The sequence below is a fragment of the Rhinoderma darwinii genome, chromosome 11, assembly GCF_050947455.1.
Source record: "Rhinoderma darwinii isolate aRhiDar2 chromosome 11, aRhiDar2.hap1, whole genome shotgun sequence".
NCBI lineage: Eukaryota > Metazoa > Chordata > Amphibia > Anura > Rhinodermatidae > Rhinoderma > Rhinoderma darwinii.
This window is the reverse complement of record NC_134697.1, coordinates 44,279,368-44,302,017: the sequence shown is the minus strand read 5'-3', so window position 1 is coordinate 44,302,017 and position 22,650 is coordinate 44,279,368. Positions and strand designations below refer to the sequence as shown.

The 22,650-nt window shown below is 40.5% G+C and overlaps 1 protein-coding gene across 1 annotated transcript in view; it reads right to left on the bottom strand.

Annotated features, from left to right (window-relative positions):
- PCDH15 (protocadherin related 15) overlaps positions 1-22,650 on the bottom strand; it is a 1,038,602-nt gene that overhangs the window by 906,869 nt on the left and 109,083 nt on the right. Inside the window, exon 2 of the mRNA XM_075841191.1 lies at positions 8,689-8,801. Within this exon, the coding sequence (XP_075697306.1) occupies positions 8,689-8,773 (85 nt within the window). The 5' untranslated portion in view covers positions 8,774-8,801. The remainder of the gene's footprint in view (positions 1-8,688; positions 8,802-22,650) is intronic.

Here is a 22,650-nt window from a genome sequence, read left to right as displayed (position 1 = left end):
TGAGAAAAACTGCATTCTGTTCTGACGAGGCATTTTTTTTTACGTGCCCGTTTTTCAAAACGGCCGCGTAAAAAAAACCCCACAAAAAAGCAGTGCATTTCACTTCTTCAGCCGTTTTTGGTGCCGTTCATAGAAAAACAGCTCCAAAAACGGCCGTTAAAAACGAAGCGAAAAATGCAACTTTGAAAAAAAAAACGTCTGAAACTCATGAGCTGTTTTACCTTGAAAACAGAGCCTTTCTCTAGCATATCTATAGCACTACGACCCTATGGCTATGGATAGGATTAGATACAGTTGCTCAGCAGACAGTATCACAAATGATAGGATTAGATATAGGGCCCAGCTCGCTGACATTGCGGCTCCAGTTCTGGACCCAGGAAAGGTAAGAATAATAATTGTTTTGCTTTATGTGTTACTAATTTTTTCGGTGTATTTGTGTTTTTTTTACAGGTCCCGTCGTTCGATTCGAGGACTACTTCGATTATTGATGTTTTTCTTCCTTAATAAAATGGTCAATGAGAGATGTGTGGGTTTTTTATTTCAATAAAAAAAAAATTCTATGTCCTTGTATTTTTTCTAAACTTTATTACTACCGCCTTATTAATAACTGCTGGCTGATTAATAGCATCTATTACGAAGGCGAGGGTCAGTGTTAGCTGGTGCAGAGGCATACACTAACCCCCATTATTACACCAGTACCCACTGTCACCAGGGGTACCGGGAACAGCTGGGTATGGATCCAGTACCTGACCTTCTGCAGTGTAGGTAGAGCACTGGGGCGGCTGCAGGCTGGTATTAGTCTGGGAAAGGCCAAAACCAGTGGCCCTTCCCATCCTGGTAATTCCAACCTGCTGCTGCTATGTTGTATCTGGCTAGTTATGAAAAATGGGGGGGGGGGGACGACGATGACTGCATGACTTTTTTACCATTTAAAAAAAAAATCACAAGGCGTCTATCGCAAGTTTGAGAACCAGCCAGATACAACATAGCAGCAGCAGGCTAGCATTACCAGGATGGGAAGGGCCACTGTTTTTGGCCTTTCCCAGCCTAATAATACCAGCCTGCGCCCCAATGCCTGACCGTCTCTACAGATGGTCGGGTACTGGACCGTAGCCAGCTCTTCCCGGTATCCCTGGCGGTGGTCGGAATCAAGGGGGTTAGTCTTTGCCTCTGCACTGGCTAACACTAAGCCTCGCCTTAGTAATGGACACGGTCAATCAGCCAGCGGCCATTACAAAAGCGGTAGAAATGAAGTTTAAAAGAAAATACAGACACAAAAGAAAGCAGTCATCAAAGTAGTCCTCGAATCTGACGTAGTCCAATTACCAAACCTGTGAAAAAAAACAAACACAAAAAAAACCAGGCTTAGATACAGGGCCCATGTGTGATACTGTCTAATCGACCATGTACAGTGAAGGAAATAAGTATTTGATCCCTTGCTGATTTTGTAAGTTTGCCCACTGTCAAAGACATCAACAGTCTAGCATTTTTAGGCTAGGTTAATTTTACCAGTGAGAGATAGATTATATAAAAAACAAAAACACATTGTCAAAATTATATATATTTATTTGCATTGTGCACAGAGAAATAAGTATTTGATCCCATTGGCAAACAAGACTTAATACTTGGTGGCAAAACCCTTGTTGGAAAGCACAGCAGTCAGACATTTTTAGTAGTTGATGATGAGGTTTGCACACGTTAGATGGAATTTTGGCCCACTCCTCTTTGCAGATCATCTGTAAATCATTAAGATTTCGAGGCTGTCGCTTGGCAACTCGGATCTTCAGCTCCATCCATAAGTTTTCTATGGGATTAAGGTCTGGAGACTGGCTAGGCCACTCCATGACCTTAATGTGCTTCTTTTTGAGCCACTCCTTTGTTGCCTTGGCTGTATGTTTCGGGTAATTGTCGTGCTGGAAGACCCAGCCACGAGCCATTTTTAATGTCCTGGTGGAGGGAAGGAGGTTGTCACTTATAATTTGACGGTACATGGCTCCATCCATTCTCCCATTGATGCGATGAAGTAGTCCTGTGCCCTTAGCAGAGAAACACCCCCAAAACATAATGTTTCCACCTCCATGCTTGACAGTGGGGATGGTGTTCTTTGGGTCATAGGCAGCATTTCTCTTCCTCAAAAAATGGCGAGTTGAGTTAATGCCAAAGAGCTAAATTTTAGTCTCATCTGACCACAGCACCTTCTCCCAATCACTCTCAGAATCATCCAGATGTTCATTTGCAAACTTCAGACGGGCCTGTACATGTGCCTTCTTGAGCAGGGGGAACTTGCGGGCACTGCAGGATTTTAATCCATTACGGCGTAATGTGTTACCAATGGTTTTCTTGGTGACTGTGGTCCCAGCTGCCTTGAGATCATTAACAAGTTCCCCCCGTGTAGTTTTCGGCTGAGCTCTCACCTTCCTCAGGATCAAGGATACCCCACGAGGTGAGATTTTTAATGGAGCCCCAGATCGATGTCGATTGACAGTCATTTTGTATGTCTTCCATTTTCTTACTATTGCACCAACAGTTGTCTCCTTCTCACCCAGCGTCTTACTTATGGTTTTGTAGCCCATTCCAGCCTTGTGCAGGTCTATGATCTTGTCCCTGACATCCTTAGAAAGCTCTTTGGTCTTGCCCATGTTGTAGAGGTTAGAATCAGACTGATTAATTGAGTCTGTGGACAGGAGTCTTTTATACAGATGACCATTTAAGACAGCTGTCTTTAATGCAGGCACCAAGTTGATTTGGAGTGTGTAACTGGTCTGGAGGAGGCTGAACTCTTAATGGTTGGTAGGGGATCAAATACTTATTTCTCTGTGCACAATGCAAATAAATATATATAATTTTGACAATGTGATTTTCTTTTTTTTTTTTTATATAATCTATCTCTCACTGGTAAAATTAACCTAGCCTAAAAATTATAGACTGTTCCTGACTTTGACAGTGGGCAAACTTACAAAATCAGCAAGGGATCAAATACTTATTTCCTCCACTGTATCTAAGCCTACCAGAAGGCAGGCTTAGATACAGGAACCCAGCAGGCAGTAAAGATGTTACACTTGATCAGCTCTTCGGTGCATCGGATGTCCCGACACCATCTAGCGTCATGCGCGGTGCACAGCGTCCTGATGTGAGAAGACGTCAGGATGTCCGCTGCGCTGGGGAAGGAAGGTAAGTATAGTGGTATTACTATAGTAACAGGGGCCAGTGTATTTTAGGACATAGGCCCCAGTTACTATAGTAAATTTCTATAGACGTGATGCAGGGTCCCGGCCCGGTCGCAATTGTGACCGCTGTGACCCCTGGAGCGGCAGTCTTCCGGGGCACCAGGAAAAATATCCAGGGCTTGGGCCCCGGTGCTAGAGACGTCCCTGATGACCCCTAGCAAATATCCTGAGTAACCCCCTTGTGCAGCACGAACAGCAGATAGATGGGCTGGAAGTGACTCACTAAAGGTGATGGTAGGTTGTCTCAGGTATCTGGAGCCATGCTGACTGCAGTGTATCCCACATTTGCTGGAGGGTGCGTGGGGGTTGGATCCATAGAGCAAACAAGACGATCGAGGTGGTTCCACAGATGCTCAATTGGATTTAAGTCTGGTGAATTAGGGGGCTATGGAAGTACTTGGAAGCCTTGGTCATGCTCTTCTAACCAGTGTCGGAAACTTCTAGCCGTGTGACATGTCGCATTTTCTTGCCGGAAGTTTCCATCTGCCCCATTGAAAACAAACAGCATGTATGAGTGGACGTGATCTGCAATGATGAATTCATACCCAAATCAGTTCAGAGAGCTTTCCACATGGATGAATGGGCCCAGAGAATGCCTTGCAAAAATTCCCCAAATCATAACGTTGCCCCCACCAGCTTGTATTCTCCCAGCAATGGTTGCGGGGTGTTTGTTCTCGAATGTTTCTCGCCTGACACGCCAAAGTCCATCTGTTCGATGAAGCAGAAAACGTGACTCGTCGGAGAAGGCAACCCTTTGCCAGTAGTCAGTGATCCAATTTCGATACTCAATCGAAGAAAGGAACTGCAGCACTCAAGATAATCCAAAGAAGTGTATTTGATTTATTCACCAAGGATAAAAACACTTGCAAAGTTTCAACCCATGAATGGGTCTTTATCGATGCTTAATAAAAGACCCAATCATGGGTTGAAACGTTGCAAGTGTTTTTATTCTTGGTGAATAAATCAAATACACTACTTTGGATTATCTTGAGTGCTGCAGTTCCTTTCTTCGATTGCATATTGATTGTCTCCCTTGGACCTGGGATTCTTTGCTGCGTGCACCACCCATGTTTGGGGAGTTGTCCTTACACACTGAAGATTTTTTTGTGGCTGTGCTGCGGTTTTCCTGAATACCAATTTCGATACTGCCATGCAAATTTAAGCCTCAATTTAGCACAATTTGCAACAAAATTATTGTGATTGTTGCTTAAGAAAGTGCCCTCATTGAGTTAAAGGAACAAATAGACCCAAGTAACTGGCAGGCACATTTATTTTTATCACAAGCCAGAGGCAAAAGAAGCCTTTATTTCCCAGATACCTAAACTAATATAAGTATATACTAATATATGTAGATAAAACATATTTTTAATTTATTTAAGTAAATAATAGTTAAAAGAACAAACTACACATGGTAAGTATTCTGAATGTTGTATCACTATTGCAAAATAGAGCAAGTGTCTCTTGTCAATAGATTTTCTCAATACAAATTCTCCTAAACTAGTGGCTGCAGTCTGCATATGGTAAACGCTATTAGAACACCGCAATGCATTTAAAATCTAGCCAGCCCCCCGACATGTTTCACCACGAGACGTGACATCCTCAAGGTTATTGGGGCTAATGGCACCGGACACTAAACTTTCCCCTTTTATAAACTAGGTGATGACATCACACAATGTATCAATCCGAGAGAGCAATCGCGTCTTTGGAATACAGCCCTGCCCATCAAAAAGTAAAACGGACAAGAGTACCAGCCAATCATTGAGCTCAATAGAGCAGCCAACCGGAGGTATCGCGAGAGTCTGCACAATAAAAATAAAAGACCCAGACTAGATCGCAAGTGCCGATATCGGTCTACTGCGCATGTCAGGGAATTTAGTCTCAAATGAGAAAAGATTCTTTAAAACATCTATTGTGCATGCGTAAACTGTTAGTATTCACTGACAATGGAGAGGAAAGACTGTATTACAATTAACACTGAACTGATTGTTAGATACCGTCTTTTAATCGCAACATGAACAGAGATATGGTACTCTCCACCTACTCTATAAAGCATATTGGCTTATTATATTAATCATTTTTTGGGTCAAATATTCTCACAAATCTCTTTAGATCTAAAAAAGGGAAAGTTCAGAAACAATTAAATATCAGTATCCTAGAAGACTACAGAGTTCTGTGTGAACATAGAGAACTTATACAGGGTGGGTCATTTATATGGATACACCTAAATAAAATGGGAATGGTTGGTGATATTAACTTCCTGTTTGTGGCACATTAGTATATGGGAGGGGGGAAACTTTTCAAGCTGGGTGCTGACCATGGCGGCCATTTTGTATCCAACTTTAGTTTTTTCAATGGGAAGAGGTTCATGTGACACATCAAACTGATCGAGAATTTCACAAGAAAAACAATGGTGTGCTTGGTTTTAACGTTACTTTATTCTTTCATGAGTTATTTCCAAGTTTCTGACCACTTATAAAATGTGTTCAAAGTGCTACCCATTGTGTTGGATTGTCAATGCAACCCTCTTCTCCCACTCTTCACACACTGATAGCAACACCGCAGAAGAAATGCCTCCCGATCTGACCCCCTTAGACTTTTATCTTTGTGGTCATCTGAAGGCAATGGTCTATGCTGTGAAGATACGAGATGTGCAGCAACTGAAACGACGGATACTGGAAGCCTGTGCTAGCATTTCTTCTGCGGTGTTGCTATCAGTGTGTGAAGAGTGGGAGAAGAGGGTTGCTGTAAAGGATCTGCCAGGCACTACGTCTGGGTATACTCCCAGGATTAATCAGTCGACACCTGAGGCCAGACCTCTGAGACTGACACCTGCTCCCACCAATCAGGGTGGCAGGCTCAGGAGTGGGAGAGCCTATCGCGGCCTGGTCAGTCAGAGTTAGCTCCGCCCCCTGTCCATTTATACCTGCCGTTTTCTCTTCCTCCTTGCTTGTTATTCTTCTTGGATTCCTGGCCCCACTGCTGCCTTGCTCCAGCCTGCTTCTGCCGTGCTTCTGCCTTGCTTCAGTTCCGTTTATCCTGCGTTGCTCTGCCCCTGGCTTGCTTCTGCTCCGTGCTCCCGTTTGTATACTCCACTACTTCCTGATCCTGACTGGCTCATTCACCGCTCCGTTTCCTCGCGGCGTTCCGTGGGCTACTGTATTCCCTTGCGTGTTCCCTGTTTGTACTCCCTTGCACTTAGACAGCGTAGGGACCGCCGCCAAGTTGTACCCCGTCGCCTAGGGCGGGTCGTTGCAAGTAGGCAGGGACAGGGCGGTGGGTAGATTAGGGCTCACTTGTTCCCTTCACCTCCTTCCTGCCATTACTGTTGCATTGACAATCCAACACAATGGGCAGCACTTTGAACACATTTTATGTGGTCAGAAACGTGTAAATAACTCATGAAAGAATAAAGTAACGTTAAAACCAAGCACACCATTGTTTTTCTTGTAAAATTCTCGATAAGTTTGATGTGTCACATGACCCTCTTCCCATTGAAAAAACTAAAGTTGGATACAAAATGGCCGACTTCAAAATGGCCGCCATGGTCAACACCCAGCTTGAAAAGTTTCCCCCCTCCCATATACTAATGTGCCACAAACAGGAAGTTAATATCACCAACCATTCCCATTTTATTTAGGTGTATCCATATAAATGGCCCACCCTGTACTTCAGAAGTCCATGAATTTTGAGAGCTTATTTAACACAGTGATGTATAGGAAAACTGCCAAGAGATGGAAACCAACCATTATAAGATCGTTCCATCATAGAAAGGTCATAAAAGTTAAACCCTCATTGAGACCACCAGGATTTAAACTGCCTAGCCAATGGATCCATCATGCTTCCTCCTGTAATAATTTACAATCTAAATTTCCTCTTCTTGGGCCTAATATTACTTGGGCGATACCCCAAAATTGAAGTATCCTGGTGTCTCTATTATGAACCGATTAAATTTTTCTAGAAAGTTTTGATATACATCTTCTCAACTGCTGGATGGTTTTACCCATGTATAGTTTGGAACATAGACATTTAGCGACACATACTACACCAGTAGTATGACAATTGATGATTTGTCTAATTTCATAAGTTCGTTTGTCAACAGGATTTGAAAAATTCTTCATTTTTGGCATTAAAGGGCAAAAGGAGCATCATCCACATGGATAAGAGCCCAATATGGGAGATTTAAGCCACCTACTTTGTGGTATGGACCGTTTAGAGTAATGACTGTGGACAAGAAATTCTCTAAGGTTCTTACCCCTCCGATAAGTGACATTCGGTATCACTGATAAAACATCCCGTAAATCAGGATCAGCATGTAAGATTGGCCAGTGTTTGTCAAATATGAGTAACCTGACTGGCACACACGTTATATGTGCCAAAGCATCTGATCTTAATAGTAGAATTCCTGTGATTTGTGTTCCGATTACTCAAAAGATAATTTCTGCCAGTAGCCCTGGCATAAGCACGATGTAGACATTCCTTGGGGTAGCCTCGTGCTACAAATTTACGATATAGACTGTCACATTATAGATTCCAGATTGAATCTGATAGTTGTCTATGGTTAGTTCTCCAAGATGTTTGGAACAACATCGCTGCTGAGTTCCTTCAAAAAACGTGTGCAAGTGTACGTAGAGGATTTGACGCTGTTGTGAAGGCAAAGGGTGGTCACAACAAATATTGATTTGATTTAGATTTCCCTTTTGTGTATTCACTTTGCATTTTGTGAATTACTAAAATAAAAAACGTAACACTTCTACTTTGGAAAGCATTCTTACTTTGCAGCATTTTACCACAACTACCGAAAACTTTTACACAGTAATGTATATATACACACACAATACATACATTATCTAAATATTGTATTTAAAATTGTCTGATGGGTAATGAATCCAACCTAGAATTGGCATCCCATTCACCATTATGCAGAAGGGTTTCAACAATATTATGCAGCACTGCAAGAATAAATAGTTTTTTCTCTGCAGACCTGTCTTCTGGCACTTTTTTTTTTTAACACATTCCGGTACAAACTAGGGGCAACCTAAAGATTGCTTAGGGGCCCATAAAGACAACCATGAGGAATATGAAATTCTTGGAACCTAGAGGTTTTTAGTCCAGTGTTCCGATGGTTACTATTATATTTATGTAATTCCCTAATATATCTCTTAAAACATATTGAACATTGAGGTACACTATAAACTGCGATTACTACATTACATAATATAATTCTAATATGTTTTATCATGAAGTAAAACTGATTAAGGAAGGTAAAATTATAGGACTGGCAAATACTGCATTTACACACTATAATATTAAAACTAGAGACATAGATTACATTCCAATATTCTTTAAACTAAATTCTTGTGTTGTGTGGGTCTATGCGCTCATAGTCATGCTGCTATGTCTTAGGAATTCATTAATATAATTTAGATGCTTTAAAGACAATAAAGGGTTAAACCCGCCATACCTTCGTCACTCTGTGCCCGATTGCATTTGAAGCAATTTCCTAACACTATTGCAATAGTTATCCAGTTCCAGAGCGTCAGTATCATTTTCCGTCAAACGTCACTCGGGGCAAATCTGAAATGAGAAAGAAAAAAACAACAACATGAAGATATGACACGCTCATTTATCATTCATTCAGTGACAGTCATGTTGTGGAGGATTCTATTCAGTTTATCATCGGTGACATGTATCAATAACAGTGAAACTGCTCTTCTCCACAGAAGTAAGCAGTTTGACTTTACTTATTGCCCTCTAGCAATTCTGAAAATAAGGTTTTCTGATCACAAATCCGCAGTAAAGAGCGACATTTGTTTCATTTTTTTTATGTATCACGAAGATGTGTCAGGAGTTCAAAAAATGATACCAAAGCACTAAAATTGACTTTAAAATGTTACAGTAGTTGTAGAAAACATCAATCTAAAAATCAAACTTGTCTCTTCTATGATACAGACGTCAGGATGAAATCTCAGATGGTGCTTAAAAAAAAAACAATGCTGAAACGCCGGCAGATCTACAGAAGAAAGCGAATATACTTTACTCATACCAGGACCAATCATGAGATAGTGAATTTTTGTATAAAGGGTTTACCCCTGAAATGTATTTATAACAGTTATAAAATTAACATGTAAATACTGCAGGGGAGTTAACAAAATAAATAAAAAAGAATTGCATATGTATAGGTTACGTATATGCAATTTTATGTTAATGTTCGAGTTGTACAAATTCAAAACTGTAAAGTAATGCCTCATTAGGTAATGGCACTTTTTAGCATCAAGATCCAATTTTCTGAAGGCACATGCTGTAGGAATGAGGTGGATGAGGCGCAATCTAAAGCCGTGTTCTCACACTGGTCCTTATGTAAAAAAATTAAAAAGTGGCGGTGTTGCCAAAAGCAGCCACTCAGAGTCTTGTTACATTTTTCAGTGAAATTTAGAAAATAAAAACATGGGACATCCACCACAAGCAACAAGTATGTTTTTTTCTCTCCAATATTCTGGTACTGGAACCAGATGGGTACAATAATGCAGACACATTGGGAATATAGAAGGGTAATTGCTTATGTAGAAGCTACAATGAGGTAAATAATACTCAAGACGAGAGGTTTTCCTAAAAGTACAGTAAGCTCCCAAACCTATTGTAGAATTGACAGGTGACAACAACTGTGCAGCAGCAGTACAAGATGGCTCAAGCGGTCCTATGGAAAGCATTACACACTTGTTGTCAATTCTTAAAACCTATGCGGATTGCAACCATCTGTAGAGCAATCACGTCTCAGAGAGTAGCAATAGGTTTTGCAGAGGTAGCTGTTGCACTTGGGCCCTGGTGCCTAAAAGGGTCAAATAGCTCCTCTGCCACATAAGAGACACTAGTATTATAAATGGCACATTGTAGGTGTGTGTGTGTGGGGGGGGGGGGGTGTTACAGATCTTGCATTGGGACCCAGGGGCTTCAAGTTACAGTCTGACTGTTTCTGAACGAGTTGTTCAGTGTGTGTTTTTTCATACAGGGCACCTAGGCTACATTATGTACTCAAAGTAATGCCATGCTTCATTTTCGTTTTCGACAGCTCTACTTTGGGCGCATAAGGCCAAGTGTGTGATTTTAGCTTTAGGCCTGTTAGATATGGTCTGATTCTGGATCCCTGCACTCTTTCTGTACTGAACTTACATCGGTGTTGAGTTCTACGGTAATAACTATGTCATGGCGCCTCAATGTATGGCAATTCATGACGTACAGTTATGTTGTGATGCGTTAATGCTTCTGGAATCTATAGGATCAAGGATCTCCAACCCGTGGCTCTCTAACCATTGAAATCTACAACTTTGTACAAATGTTCCTTCCACATAAGTTTTTATTGTAACCTTTTAAATAAATTCTCCATAAATCGTGTACTTCCACCACCTTTGTCAATTTGCCCACTCTTAGATAATCGCTTGTAAAATTTTGCATTGCTGCAAAACTACGTACTATTCTATACGTTCGTAGCGTTGGATGCCAATTATATAACCTTCAAGTAGTTATCTCTTGTTAAGTCTCTACTTATGCTATTTGAAAACGAAAAAACGAATAGTGTCTCCTCTATTCAATTGTTACTAGTTTACCGAAGTGGAAAATTAATCTCAGTAGAATTCAGTTACACACTACAAAAGCTATCATTTTTATACTAAATGGAAGAAATATGCTAACAAAAGGTCAAAAACATATATCAATTCACCAGGATGTGTCTGGTATATTGCTTTTTTTAGAATTTGTCCTTAGCAAAAGGGTTAATCTAGTCTAAACAATCTCTTCTCTTTACCCCTATTAGAATATGTTGACCTGATAGAGCACGGTCATCTAATTAGGGCCCAGGAGTGCATGAGGAGGACCAGAAAAAAAACACCACTTATGTTTCATTAGAAAGTCCTTTATACTCCCTAACAAATACTTTTGTTGAGCCTAACTTGAACCATTTGGCCCATTGCCTAGTAAGGTTGAAGTCACACGTTGCAGATTTTGTTGCAGAAATTTCTGTGTCTGAAATTCAGTTCCATTCATCTGAATGTGGTGGTTTCTGCAGCAGGTGTACACGTTTCTGCAAGATCCATTCAGGGGAACTAAAGTTTAGTCACAGAAATTTCTGCAACAAAATCTGCTGCGAGTGACTGCACCATAATAGGTGCTGCAACTAATGGTAATCCGGCTGGATTTTGATGCTCTTAAAGGAACAGTGTCACCAGAATTTTTTTTTTTAATATCAGTTTTATGTTAGGGTTTTATTAAAAACGTTTATATTTATTTGTGTGTTACTTTTTTCTATTTTTACACTTTTTCTTCCCTATGGGGGCTGCCATTTTTTTTTCCATTTCTGTATGTGTCGATTAAGGACACATACAGACACGGAATACGGCAGCTACAGTCCCATAGGGAATGCGGACGGGGCCCGTCCCATCCACTATGCTGTACGCCATCTGTGTGGGAATGGCGCATGCGCCGCTCCAACACAGTCCAAGTTGAAATTCGCGCCGTCCGGCGCCATTTTCCTGTGGACCGGAAGTCGCGGCCGGACAGTAAGATTACTACTTCCGGTCGCGGCTTCCGGACTTGTGCACTTGGAGCAGCGGCAGCAGACGGAGCGGACGGATCGGAGGGAGCGGTGGCGACTGGAGCAGGTAAGTGATTTCTATGTATGTTCGTGTTTCAGTGTGTGTTTACTACTGTATGTAAACCTTCTACACTGTGTGTTAGCTCAAAAAATGGCGACACACAGTGTAGGAGGTTTGACCGTTCAATCCCCTCGTTTCTCCCGGCACTAGCCAGGATAAAGGAGGGGGGATTCTGAGAGCTCACTAGAGCGAGGGATTTTTTTCCAATTTTGCAGCATAAAGCAATGTGGTTGCTTTACCATATGCAATGCTGCAATTTTGGGAATAGCTCCATCTAGTGACCAGCACTGGGAAATATTATAAATTAGAATCTAATTTATAATATTTCCTGACTCGTGAAAAAAAAATAAAAAATTAGAACAATGTTTTATCACCTACACACTAATTGTTTATCTAAAAAAAAAAATACATGTTTTGCTGGCAACACATTCCCTTTAAGTAGACAGGATTATAAATCACTATATAAACTCCAAAAGCAGTTATAATGCAGGCTGGGCACAGTTTGAAACAAAAACATCCCCCATCATTTACCACAAAGGCATCATGAACCATACACAAGAGAAAAAGCAAAGCTTATAGCCAAATTTCTAAAAAAATTAAATGTTTTATTGAACATATATAACAAACAATGTATTAAAAACATACATAAGGACAAGACTCCAGTAGGATAAGATAAATATAGCAAATGGTCAAAAATACTGGAGTTTATATATATATATATATATATATATATATATATATATATATATATATATATATATATAAATGCTGTAAGCTAAAATGAGTAATTTAGTAGTTTTGTATTTAGATAAAGGATGGGTTCCCTCTTCCTAGTACATAATCCCCATACATATTAGATTCTATAGTACAGAGAAGGGAAAGGGGAAGGTAGGATAAAGTGTATTGACCCACAGAATAAAGTTAACATGTTTTTTTAACATGTGAATTCCGTAAAAATGGCATGCTAAAAACCATGGAGGCATTGCTGTTTTTTTTTCATTTTGTACCCCACAAATAATTTTTTTCATGTTTCCTAGTACATTATATGGCAAATTAAATGGTACTACGAAAAACTACAACTCATCCCGCAAACATCAAGCCCTCAAAGTACTATATCGACGGAAAAATAAAGACGTTATAGCTTTTGGAAGGTGGGGAGGAAAAAACGAAAATGAAAATCTGAAAAAGGGCTGTGGTGGGAAGGGGTTAAAGTAAACCTGTCAGCAAATAATTATGTAAAGGGAGAGACCTGTCAATCAAGATAAGCAGGGTTGGGAGAAGCAGGAGGGGAGCCATCCTCAGAGCCAGTGTTAAAGCTATTATTTTTTTTAAACACCACAGCGCTTTAGAGTAGAACATTGTTTAATGGAATCAGGGCACCTGCCACTAAATTATGCTGCCCATTGTCAGGGTTCCCTTTGAATTCTAGAAATCGCAGAGTAAAAGAAATAATAAATAATTTGATTTAGGAACTATGAAGTTCCCACACACTGCAGCAGACATCATTGCACTATAGGAGCACTGAATCTGAAATCTGGGCTGCAAATGATGCTCAGTATAAAATAATAGGATCAGTCCAACAGAAGTTTTTTTTGTTTTTTTAGCAATATATCTATATGCAAGCCTACAGTTTACATTTTATGGAAACCTTCTCTAAAAGGTGCTGTTATGACCTATTATGGCATATGGAAATCATAGAAGGTGATCTCCTGCTCAGAACCCCCTCTTTGAGCTAGAGTAGTTCTCACACTGGCGTACCTGGCCATGCATTTTAATTGACTGCTACAGGAGAAGAGTCTACCTAGCCGTAGCTTTCTGATTGCCGGAGATTACTGAAGCAAGACCTGCGGCGATCAGCTAATCGCTCGATCATCTTCATTTGAAAAATATGTTCTCTTTACTAGACAACCCTTTTAAAGGGGTATTCCCATCTTAGACAATGTGCTACACTGTTTCCGTAACTTCTAAAAGGAGTTATGGAAACAGCGTAGCGCAGTAAGATTGCCTGCTTACCATACTCCGGATCACCCTGTTGGGACCCGCATCTATTGGACATATATGGCATTTCCTTTGGATATACCATAAATGTCTGAAATGGGAATACTCCTTTAAGATAGGGCTAAAGATAAAGAGTTGAAGCCCAAAAAATTAAAAAGTGAATTTTTTAAATTTAAATTGTTTAAGTAAGATACATTTGCCTTTAATGTAATCTTACGACACTCATTCACCTACCAACTAGTGTGAATCTATGGGAAGCAAAGTTCCATACCATTAACACTACTTTTAAGAAAATCAACAGTAGTTAAGTGAATCCAATCTGTTCAGCAAACAGCCTGCCGCAACCTGAAGCAAATTGTTTTACAATATATTATACCTATTACAGATAGGAAGCTAAACAGGCTTAAATGTTTATTACACTTGGTGTATTGTGATAGCTTATCTAGAATATTTATTTTTCAATTACTGTGATAGACATTTTTAATTTATTTAAACAGAACAAAACATCGCAGTTGAATGAGATTGAAACAATACATTTTTTCTTTTACTGATTCAATTACTTTGTGTCCTGGGAAAACGGCATTATCTACAATTGTATAAAGTTTTCAGGTTTTTTTCATTGACTACCCAGAAGCACAGATCATTTAAATAAAACTCTTTTATGAGGAATGACTCATCAAGGGGGAATGTTGCCAAGGTGAGCAAACGCTAAATCTAATACAATGCAAAGACATGAGATACTTCTGCCAATTGCTCAGTGCCACCCGATATCATATTAATTTCTATTCCGAGAGAAAAATTAATCAATGCTTCGTAGTCCCCACATATCCTCAATGCAAAAATAAAACAAAACAACAGGTCTGGATTAAATTTTTCAAGGACAACAAGCAACTTCTTCCTAATATATTGTTCCGTTTCAGAAAAGTTTTAACAGTCTAATATTTAACGTCATCTTTTCTTTGGTGCATTGTGATTATTGCTAGCGAAAATGTAATTCTCTCAGGTTTCCAACTTGCATTTTTCATTTGGAAACTGCAGATATTAATACTTTACAGCTGTTACTTAATTTTGTCTTGAGAACTCCATCCATATTGCAGCAATGTAACAAAACAAACCTACTTCCTTAATGGAACTAAGTCTTTGCACTTGATGTTAGATTATCATCACGCCGCTTAATACTGTAATTAAATGTATTAAGTATAATGATTTAGCTTTGAGGCTTATGAGACTGACAACACATGAATGAGCACTGTTCCATGAAGCACTGCTTTCTAAGCAGTCGTCTGTCATTTTTGGAAGCAATGACAAAACACGTGACTTATACAATGAGAGCAGATTATACTTGCTTTTTTTAAGTTGATCTAGGGCCACACCTTCAGCCGTTTTACCGCTTTTAAATAAGAGCGGTACCAAGACCAGGTATTCCCTTTACCATATACATTTGCATAGGGTGGCTACTTGCTACAGAGTAGGTTTGGTCTTCTGTTTGCTTACTAATAATTGGCTAAATAGAGGAAATTCATTTGTTTCTATTTCTTCTTCCATTATTGTTTCAACATATACACAAGCTTAAGATTATAGTTTGTCATTCTCCTACCACCAACAATGATCTTTTTAGGGCACAGTAAAAGCCTTAGGGTATGTTCACATGCAGAGTCAAAAACGTCTCAAAATACAGAGCTGTTTTCAAGAGAAAACAGCTCCTGATTTTCAGTCGTTTTTTTGTGCCACTCGCGATTTTCGCTGCGTTTTTTACGGCCGTTTTTGGAGCTTTTTTCAATAGAGTCTATGGAAAACGGCTCCAAAAATGTCCCAAGAAGTGTCCCGCACTTCTTTTTCGCGGCCGTTATTTACGCATAGAAAAATGCCGCGAAAAACGCTCCGTCGAAACAGAACGCCGTTTTCCCATTGAAATCAATGGGCAGATGTTTGGAGGTGTTCTGCTTCCGATTTTTCAGCCGTTTTTCGGGCATATACGGCCACAAATAGGCTGTGTGAATATACCCTTAGGCTATGTTCACACAGAGTTTTTTTACGTGTTTTTTGACGCGGGAACCGCGTCCTAAAAATCGTCAAAAATGGCCCTAAATTTGATTTCAATGGGAGGCGGAGGAGTCTTTTTTCCCGTGAGCGGTAAAACCGACTCGCGGGAGAAAGAATGGACATGCCCTATCTTAGGGCGTTCAATGGGAGGCAGAGAAAGCATATTTGACAGCGTTTTATGCCCGCGGCGCTCAATGGCCGTGGGCAAAAACGCAGCAGAAATCGCTGCGAAAATCGGCGTGCAGGGAGAGGAAAATCTGCCTCAAACTTCCAAACAGAATTTTGAGGCAGAAATTCCGCCTGCAAAAAAAAAACCTCAGACTGCCTGCCCACCAATAGGGAGGAGAGGTAGGACCGCTTGAACTCCTTCCTTGACTCCTGCAATCTACCCTCTCTATCCCCCTGGGAGCTCACTTCCCTTAATGAGCCCATCACCATTGAAGACATTGCCATGAAAGACCTACCCAACGGGAAATCTCCAGGCCCCTGACGGACTGACTTATATTTATTACAAAATATTTAGCTCTGAATTGTTACCTCGTCTACATCCTCTTTTCAATTCATTCATGCCTGGGGACCCTATCCCCTCTACTATGCTACATTCCTATATTACCTTAATCGGGAAGGGATCAGATGGACTGCAAAAACTAAAAGACCCAACGCTGATCTCAAACTCTTCACCAAAATTCAGGGCGCACGTTTGGCGGTCGTCCCTTATCCACAAAGATTAAGTGGGATTTGTACCATTCCGGCAAGGAGGGGACAATACTCTGAGAACTATTGACCTTATAGAAGTCACTAATAGAGCTTCAGAGTCCACCTTATTATTGAGCCCTGACACCAAAAAGGCATTTTAACGCCTGGGGTGGCCATTCACGTTCTCTTGCCTGAGGGCTTTTGTTCTGTCTGGTCCCTTCCTATCTGCTCTAACAACTTTATGGTAAACCGACAGCAATGATTAAGATTCCACATACCTCCACTCATTAATTTCAGATCCGAAATTTCACACGTCCGGGATGCTCACTCTCTCCATTACTATTTGCCCTTTCTATTGAACCTCTAGCTGATGCCACACGATCTCATCCAGACATTAGAGGCGTAAAAATCAGAGCTGAAGAGTTTAAATGATGCCTTTTTGCAGATTATATTTTGCTTACTCTTACATACTACTCTCCATGCCCTATTGCGGGATTTTGGCCGCCTTTCCGTGTATAAGGTTAATACCAGTAAAACTGAGGCTCTTCCACTGCACATCCCTCCTGACTCTTTGAAAAGACTGAAGGACAATTTTTCATTTCACTGGCAAACCACCTCTCTTAATTATCTGTGGGTCCAGCTGACACCCACTTTATGCTTCCAACTTCCCTCCTGTATACAGGAAAATACATGCCTTGTTGGACAAATGTGCCTCGGTCTCCCTTAGGCCGTATTTCTGCGGTCAAAATGACTACTACCAAAAATACTTTACCTGTTTGAAACAATTCCTATTCCTGTGCCTGTGGGTCAGACACTGATTGGCCAGCCTCATACACTTCTCTTCACAACGCCCAGTTGGCCAAATGTAAAAACACACCCAGTTGTCCATTGAGAAACTCATTAGCATAAATCTAAACTAGCTCATAACTTGCTCAAAAATGATAGTTTTTCAAAATAAAAACCACTGCTGTTATCTACATTACAGCGCCAATCAGATTATGTAGGAGAGAGGGCACTTATAATCTGGTGACAGACCCTCTTTAAATACCACCTGATATGCTACCACTACCCACATATTGAGTGTAACTTGCTTATACTGCATAGGGATACTGGCTATTCTATGCAAATGTGTCATTCTCCATGTCCGGCTGGTTTTAATTATTGTACCGCCTGTAATGCTATATATTGTCTGTACTTTTGTTAAAACAGGTTTCTTTTTTTCTCAGTTCTATTTCTGTAATTGGAAAAAAAATCTTCCTTCAATAAAAACAGTTGAAGAAAAAAAGATCTATCTTTAGTAACCCCACTGATCAGCTGATTGAAGGGGCTGAGGCACCCTGGTTAGCAACGCCACCTATTCATTGTTTAACAGGCACTGCTCCGCACATTCAGCAGTAACTGCAGCTCAGTCCTACGCACTTGAATTGGATTAAGCTGCAAAGAACTGAAGTGCTGCAGCCCCTTCAGTCAGCTGATCGGCCCCCCTCAATCTGATATTAATCACTTTTCCTAAGAATAGGTCAATATCAAATACAATAAAATAATATATCACCTATCCACAGGATATGTGATTAATCTTAGATTGCTAGATGCCCCAATGAACACTTGTATGGGAATCCCAAAACACCTGTTCCTCCTCAACAAGATGACTTGGGTTAGGAGTTGCAGTGATTGAGCATGTGCACTGCCACTACATACAAACTCTATGGAAGTTAAGGAAACATCCGAGTGCAACTACTGATCGTGTGGGAACCCAGCGGTAGGGCCAACAGCGATCAAACATTTATCACCTATCCTGTAAATAGGTGATAAATGTTTATGGTGGAAAATCCCCTCTAAATGTGTTTTCACACTGTACACATTAATGCATATTTAAGGATCAGCTCGGTCCTAGCAGCCTCACCCCCACAATCCTGAGTATAAGGAGCCAAAGCATACCTTTTAGTGTATACTCTGGATTTTTATTTCATTGATGGTGTAAGTTGGAAAATACAAAAATATTATATACATACACACACAAATGTTTTTCTATAGGGTGTCAAAATGCAAAAGACGCATCAATCTTGAGTAACTCACACATGGAGAGCAAATGATATCTAATTGTTCTTATTTACCCCCATGCTCCAACTATCACAATCTTAGCAGCCAGGTACAAAAAAATATTAGCAGAAAGACTGGCTGGTGTTATTTTTTTTATTTCTTTTTAATTAATAGGTATCCAAACGGCATATTGCTTTCAATAAGTATCCCCGCTGTATTTATTTAGTGTCTGGAGCTGCACTAGATCCTCCTGTCAATAAGCGAGCGCTGCAGCCTCTTCATTATTTACATAGGTTTAGTTTATATTCGTATTTTCACACACTATTACTTTCGTAGCAGTTGTGCGAGGTATTGCGGCACTGTCCAATTCAATTGAATGGGACAACGCTGCAATACCTTGCACAGCCGCTACGAAAGTAACGGCGCATGAAAGTAAAAGGACAGGGATGAGACCTATGTAAACAATGAAGAGGCTGAAGCACTAATACAAGCTCAACAGCCCCTTCTAACAGCTGTTTGGCTGAAGCGCCAAGAGTCGGACCTTCACCAATCTATTATCGATGGCCTATCCTAAGAATAGGCCATCAATTTTAAATTCACAGAGAACCCCTTTAAATATTGTGTGATAGGACAATATTTGTATCTTACACAATACACTTTTGTTGCCTAAAGAAAGATATTTCCGCAACTAGAAAGGAAAAAATAAATAAATACACTTTTGATACTTGACTCATTTATATGTTTGATTCAAAGTTTACATATATACCAGTGAATGTCAACCTTTACAGATAACAATTTTCCAATGTGATTTTACTTTGCGGCAGAACTTTTCACTTATTCGCATTATGTATTCAAGGAAACTTCAATTTAAGTCTACAGCCTATTCAGACAAGTTTGGTCTACCGAGTAAATTTAAAAAATTATAGTGACGTCTGCTGAACAACTGAAATGAAGCCAAATTCTTTGGAGTGCTCTCATGAAGGAGAATCAGGTGACATTGATTATAGTGTGACCTTCTTAGAAAATGAAAGTTGCTTTCGACCATGCCATTATTCTGATGGAAGTATTGAAGTCTGGCATATATCCGAACATGTCAATACTGATCTGAATGTGCTCTTCAAGTTTCTGAGCATATTAAACTTTGAAAACAATTTATTTTTGTAAAGGATCTGCCAGGCACAGCTTCGGGGTTAACACCCATAGATAATCAGTCTTCACCTGAGTCTATGTCTCTGAGACTGACTCCAGCTTCCACCACTCAGGCTGGCAGGCTTAGGAGTGGGAGAGCCTATCGCAGCCTGGCCAGACGGAGCTAGCTCCCGCCCTCTGTCTATTTATACCTGCCTTTCCTGTTCCTCCTTGCTTGTGATTCTTTCCGTGTGGTTCCCTGGCCCAGCTACAGCTGCTACTATTTGATCCTGCTCCATACTGACCCTGGCTTACTGACTACTCTCCTGCTCTGCGTTTGGTACCTCGTGCTCTCCTGGTTTGACTTGGCTCGTTCACCACTCTGGTTGCTCACGGTGTTGCCGTTGGCAACTGCCCCTTTCCCTTTGCTTTGTATTCCCTTGTATGTTTGTCTCGTGCACTTACTGAGCGTAGGGACCGCCGCCCAGTTGTACCCTGTCGCCTAGGGCGGGTCATTGCAAGTAGGCAGGGACAGAGTGGCGGGTAGATTAGGGCTCACTTGTTCGTTTCTCTACCCCCGTCCTTACAATTTTGCTCATATTTGACAACAGTTCAGAGAAAGTTGTTAGTTTTACTGCATTTACAAAAAGTTTGAAAACAAGAATGATTAGGGTGAAGTGTAAATGATACCACAGATCATCTGTCACTTGTCTCCTTAAAGGGGTATTCCGGTTAGGTAACTTTTTTTAAACTCCCACTCCTGATGTGCTGTGTAAGAATGTCCACCGGATGTTTTTCTACCTCCCTTATGTGTCCCCTGTATCTCATTATACAGTTTGCTTGTTACCGATCCATTCCTGAAACAGGCAAAATGGTGGACCGTGTCTGGTATGTGTCATGTAAATGACCCAAGACCTCTTCAGACTCCAAATCCCATCATTCCTAGCTGCACTGCACATTGTGAGCGCCTTCACAATATGCTCTGCTCACCGATTTGTGAATTGACGCACACATATCCAGCATCCCCACGCTTGTTAACATAGTAAGCCAGTTCACAATACTCGTATACACTAAATAAGGGAAATGTAAAAAAATTCTGCCATCAAAACAGTTTAGCGGAAGAGGGTGAGACCACCCACAGCCTGACGCATTTACTATCATTTACGCCAGAAACTGGCGTAAATTATAGCAGACATCTACGTCAGCTCCTGGCTGGCGTAAATTTTGCTTACAGCTAAAGATGCAACAAATTTATTAAGAGGCATGCGCCTCTTAAAAAATTTGTTGCATCTTACTTCAGCTTGTTTCCTATGAAGACTGGCTATGAGACACCAGTCTTAATAAATTCCTCCCAGTGGGTCAAAAGATCTATCAGGCATGCTCGACCAACGATAGCTAAGCACCTACAGGTCATAACCTAGGGAAACGAAAAGTACACAGAGTGATGGGTAGTCTGGTAAAATGATTTTCACTTAAATGGGACAACTCTGTAATACGTTGCACAACCGCTATGAAAGTAACGGCGTGTGTAAGCACGAACAGAAATTAAAATCAACGCAAACAATAATGAGGCTGCAGTACTTGTATGAGCGCCGTGGCCTCCTTAAACAGCTGATTGGCGGGGAATGACCCCCTTTAATATATATTTAATAATTACTTAAAGCATAACACAATTTGAAAAATATTTTTCGTGACTTGTATTTCTGGGAAACTATTAACAGAGATTTATTTTCTCCCTCTCTCACTGTTCATGAAAATGTTATGGTAAGGATCAATCCCATTCAACTTTCATCTTTTGCATTCAGAGGTTTCTGCTACACAGAAGAAAAAAAAATCAAAGCTTCAGTTAAACAAATTTTTCATGGTTTCTTCAAATTCATTTTTTGAGAACCATTTTAATTCAATAAAAAGGGCAATAAATCCAAGCTAGAATGGCCACATATATTGTACTGTTGCATATTTCTGGAAAATAAATCAGTTATATGCAATTTGCTTAAAGCTATACTGGTGAAAAAAAAAAGGTTTCTCCATATTCTTCTTTACTTTAAACCTCTACATATTTTATCCTGAACACTTTTGCCAACGCTAAACAGACACCAAACAATTAAAGGGGTTTTACTATCAGGGACATTTATGGCATATCCACAGGATATGCTATAAATGTCAGATAGATGCGGGTCCACCTCTGGGACCTACAACTGTCTCTAGAACTGGGCCTCCTAAACCCCATTCTACCTCTCTGCGTTCCGGCTGATGCGTGTGATTCTCGTTGAGCTATGCCGTTTCTGTAACTCCCATAGTAGTGAATGGCATGCGAGCTATGCGGTTTCTGTAAATACCATTCAGTTCTGGGGGACTTACGGAAACAGTGTAGCTCAGCGAGCTACACTATTTTCTTCTTCATGGTTGGGAATCACACGCGTCAGCCAGAACAGAGAGCGGCAGAACGGGGTTTAGGGGCCCCATTCTAGAGATAGTTGGGGATTCCAAAGGTGGGACCCGCATCGATCTGACATTCATGGCATATCCTGTGGATATGTCAACAAATGTCTCTGATGTCCCATTTAACCTAATACAAAGTTGTGTCCTTTATTAGGTTTTCGGGATAATAAGATATTAAATAAACAAAATGTAGAATTGTTTCTTATTTATTTTTTTCTCCACTATGGCACACACAATGTTCTACAATCATGTAAAGCTTTTATGAGAAAAAGTACATGGCAATTCAGAACAAAAAGGGAACTAAGTACAAGACCTTTATTTAAAGTGTAGCTAAACGTTTGACAAACTTCTGACATGTCATAGAGACATGTCAGAAGTTTGGATTGGTGGGGGTCTGAGCACTGAGACCCCCACCAATCGCTAGAACGAAG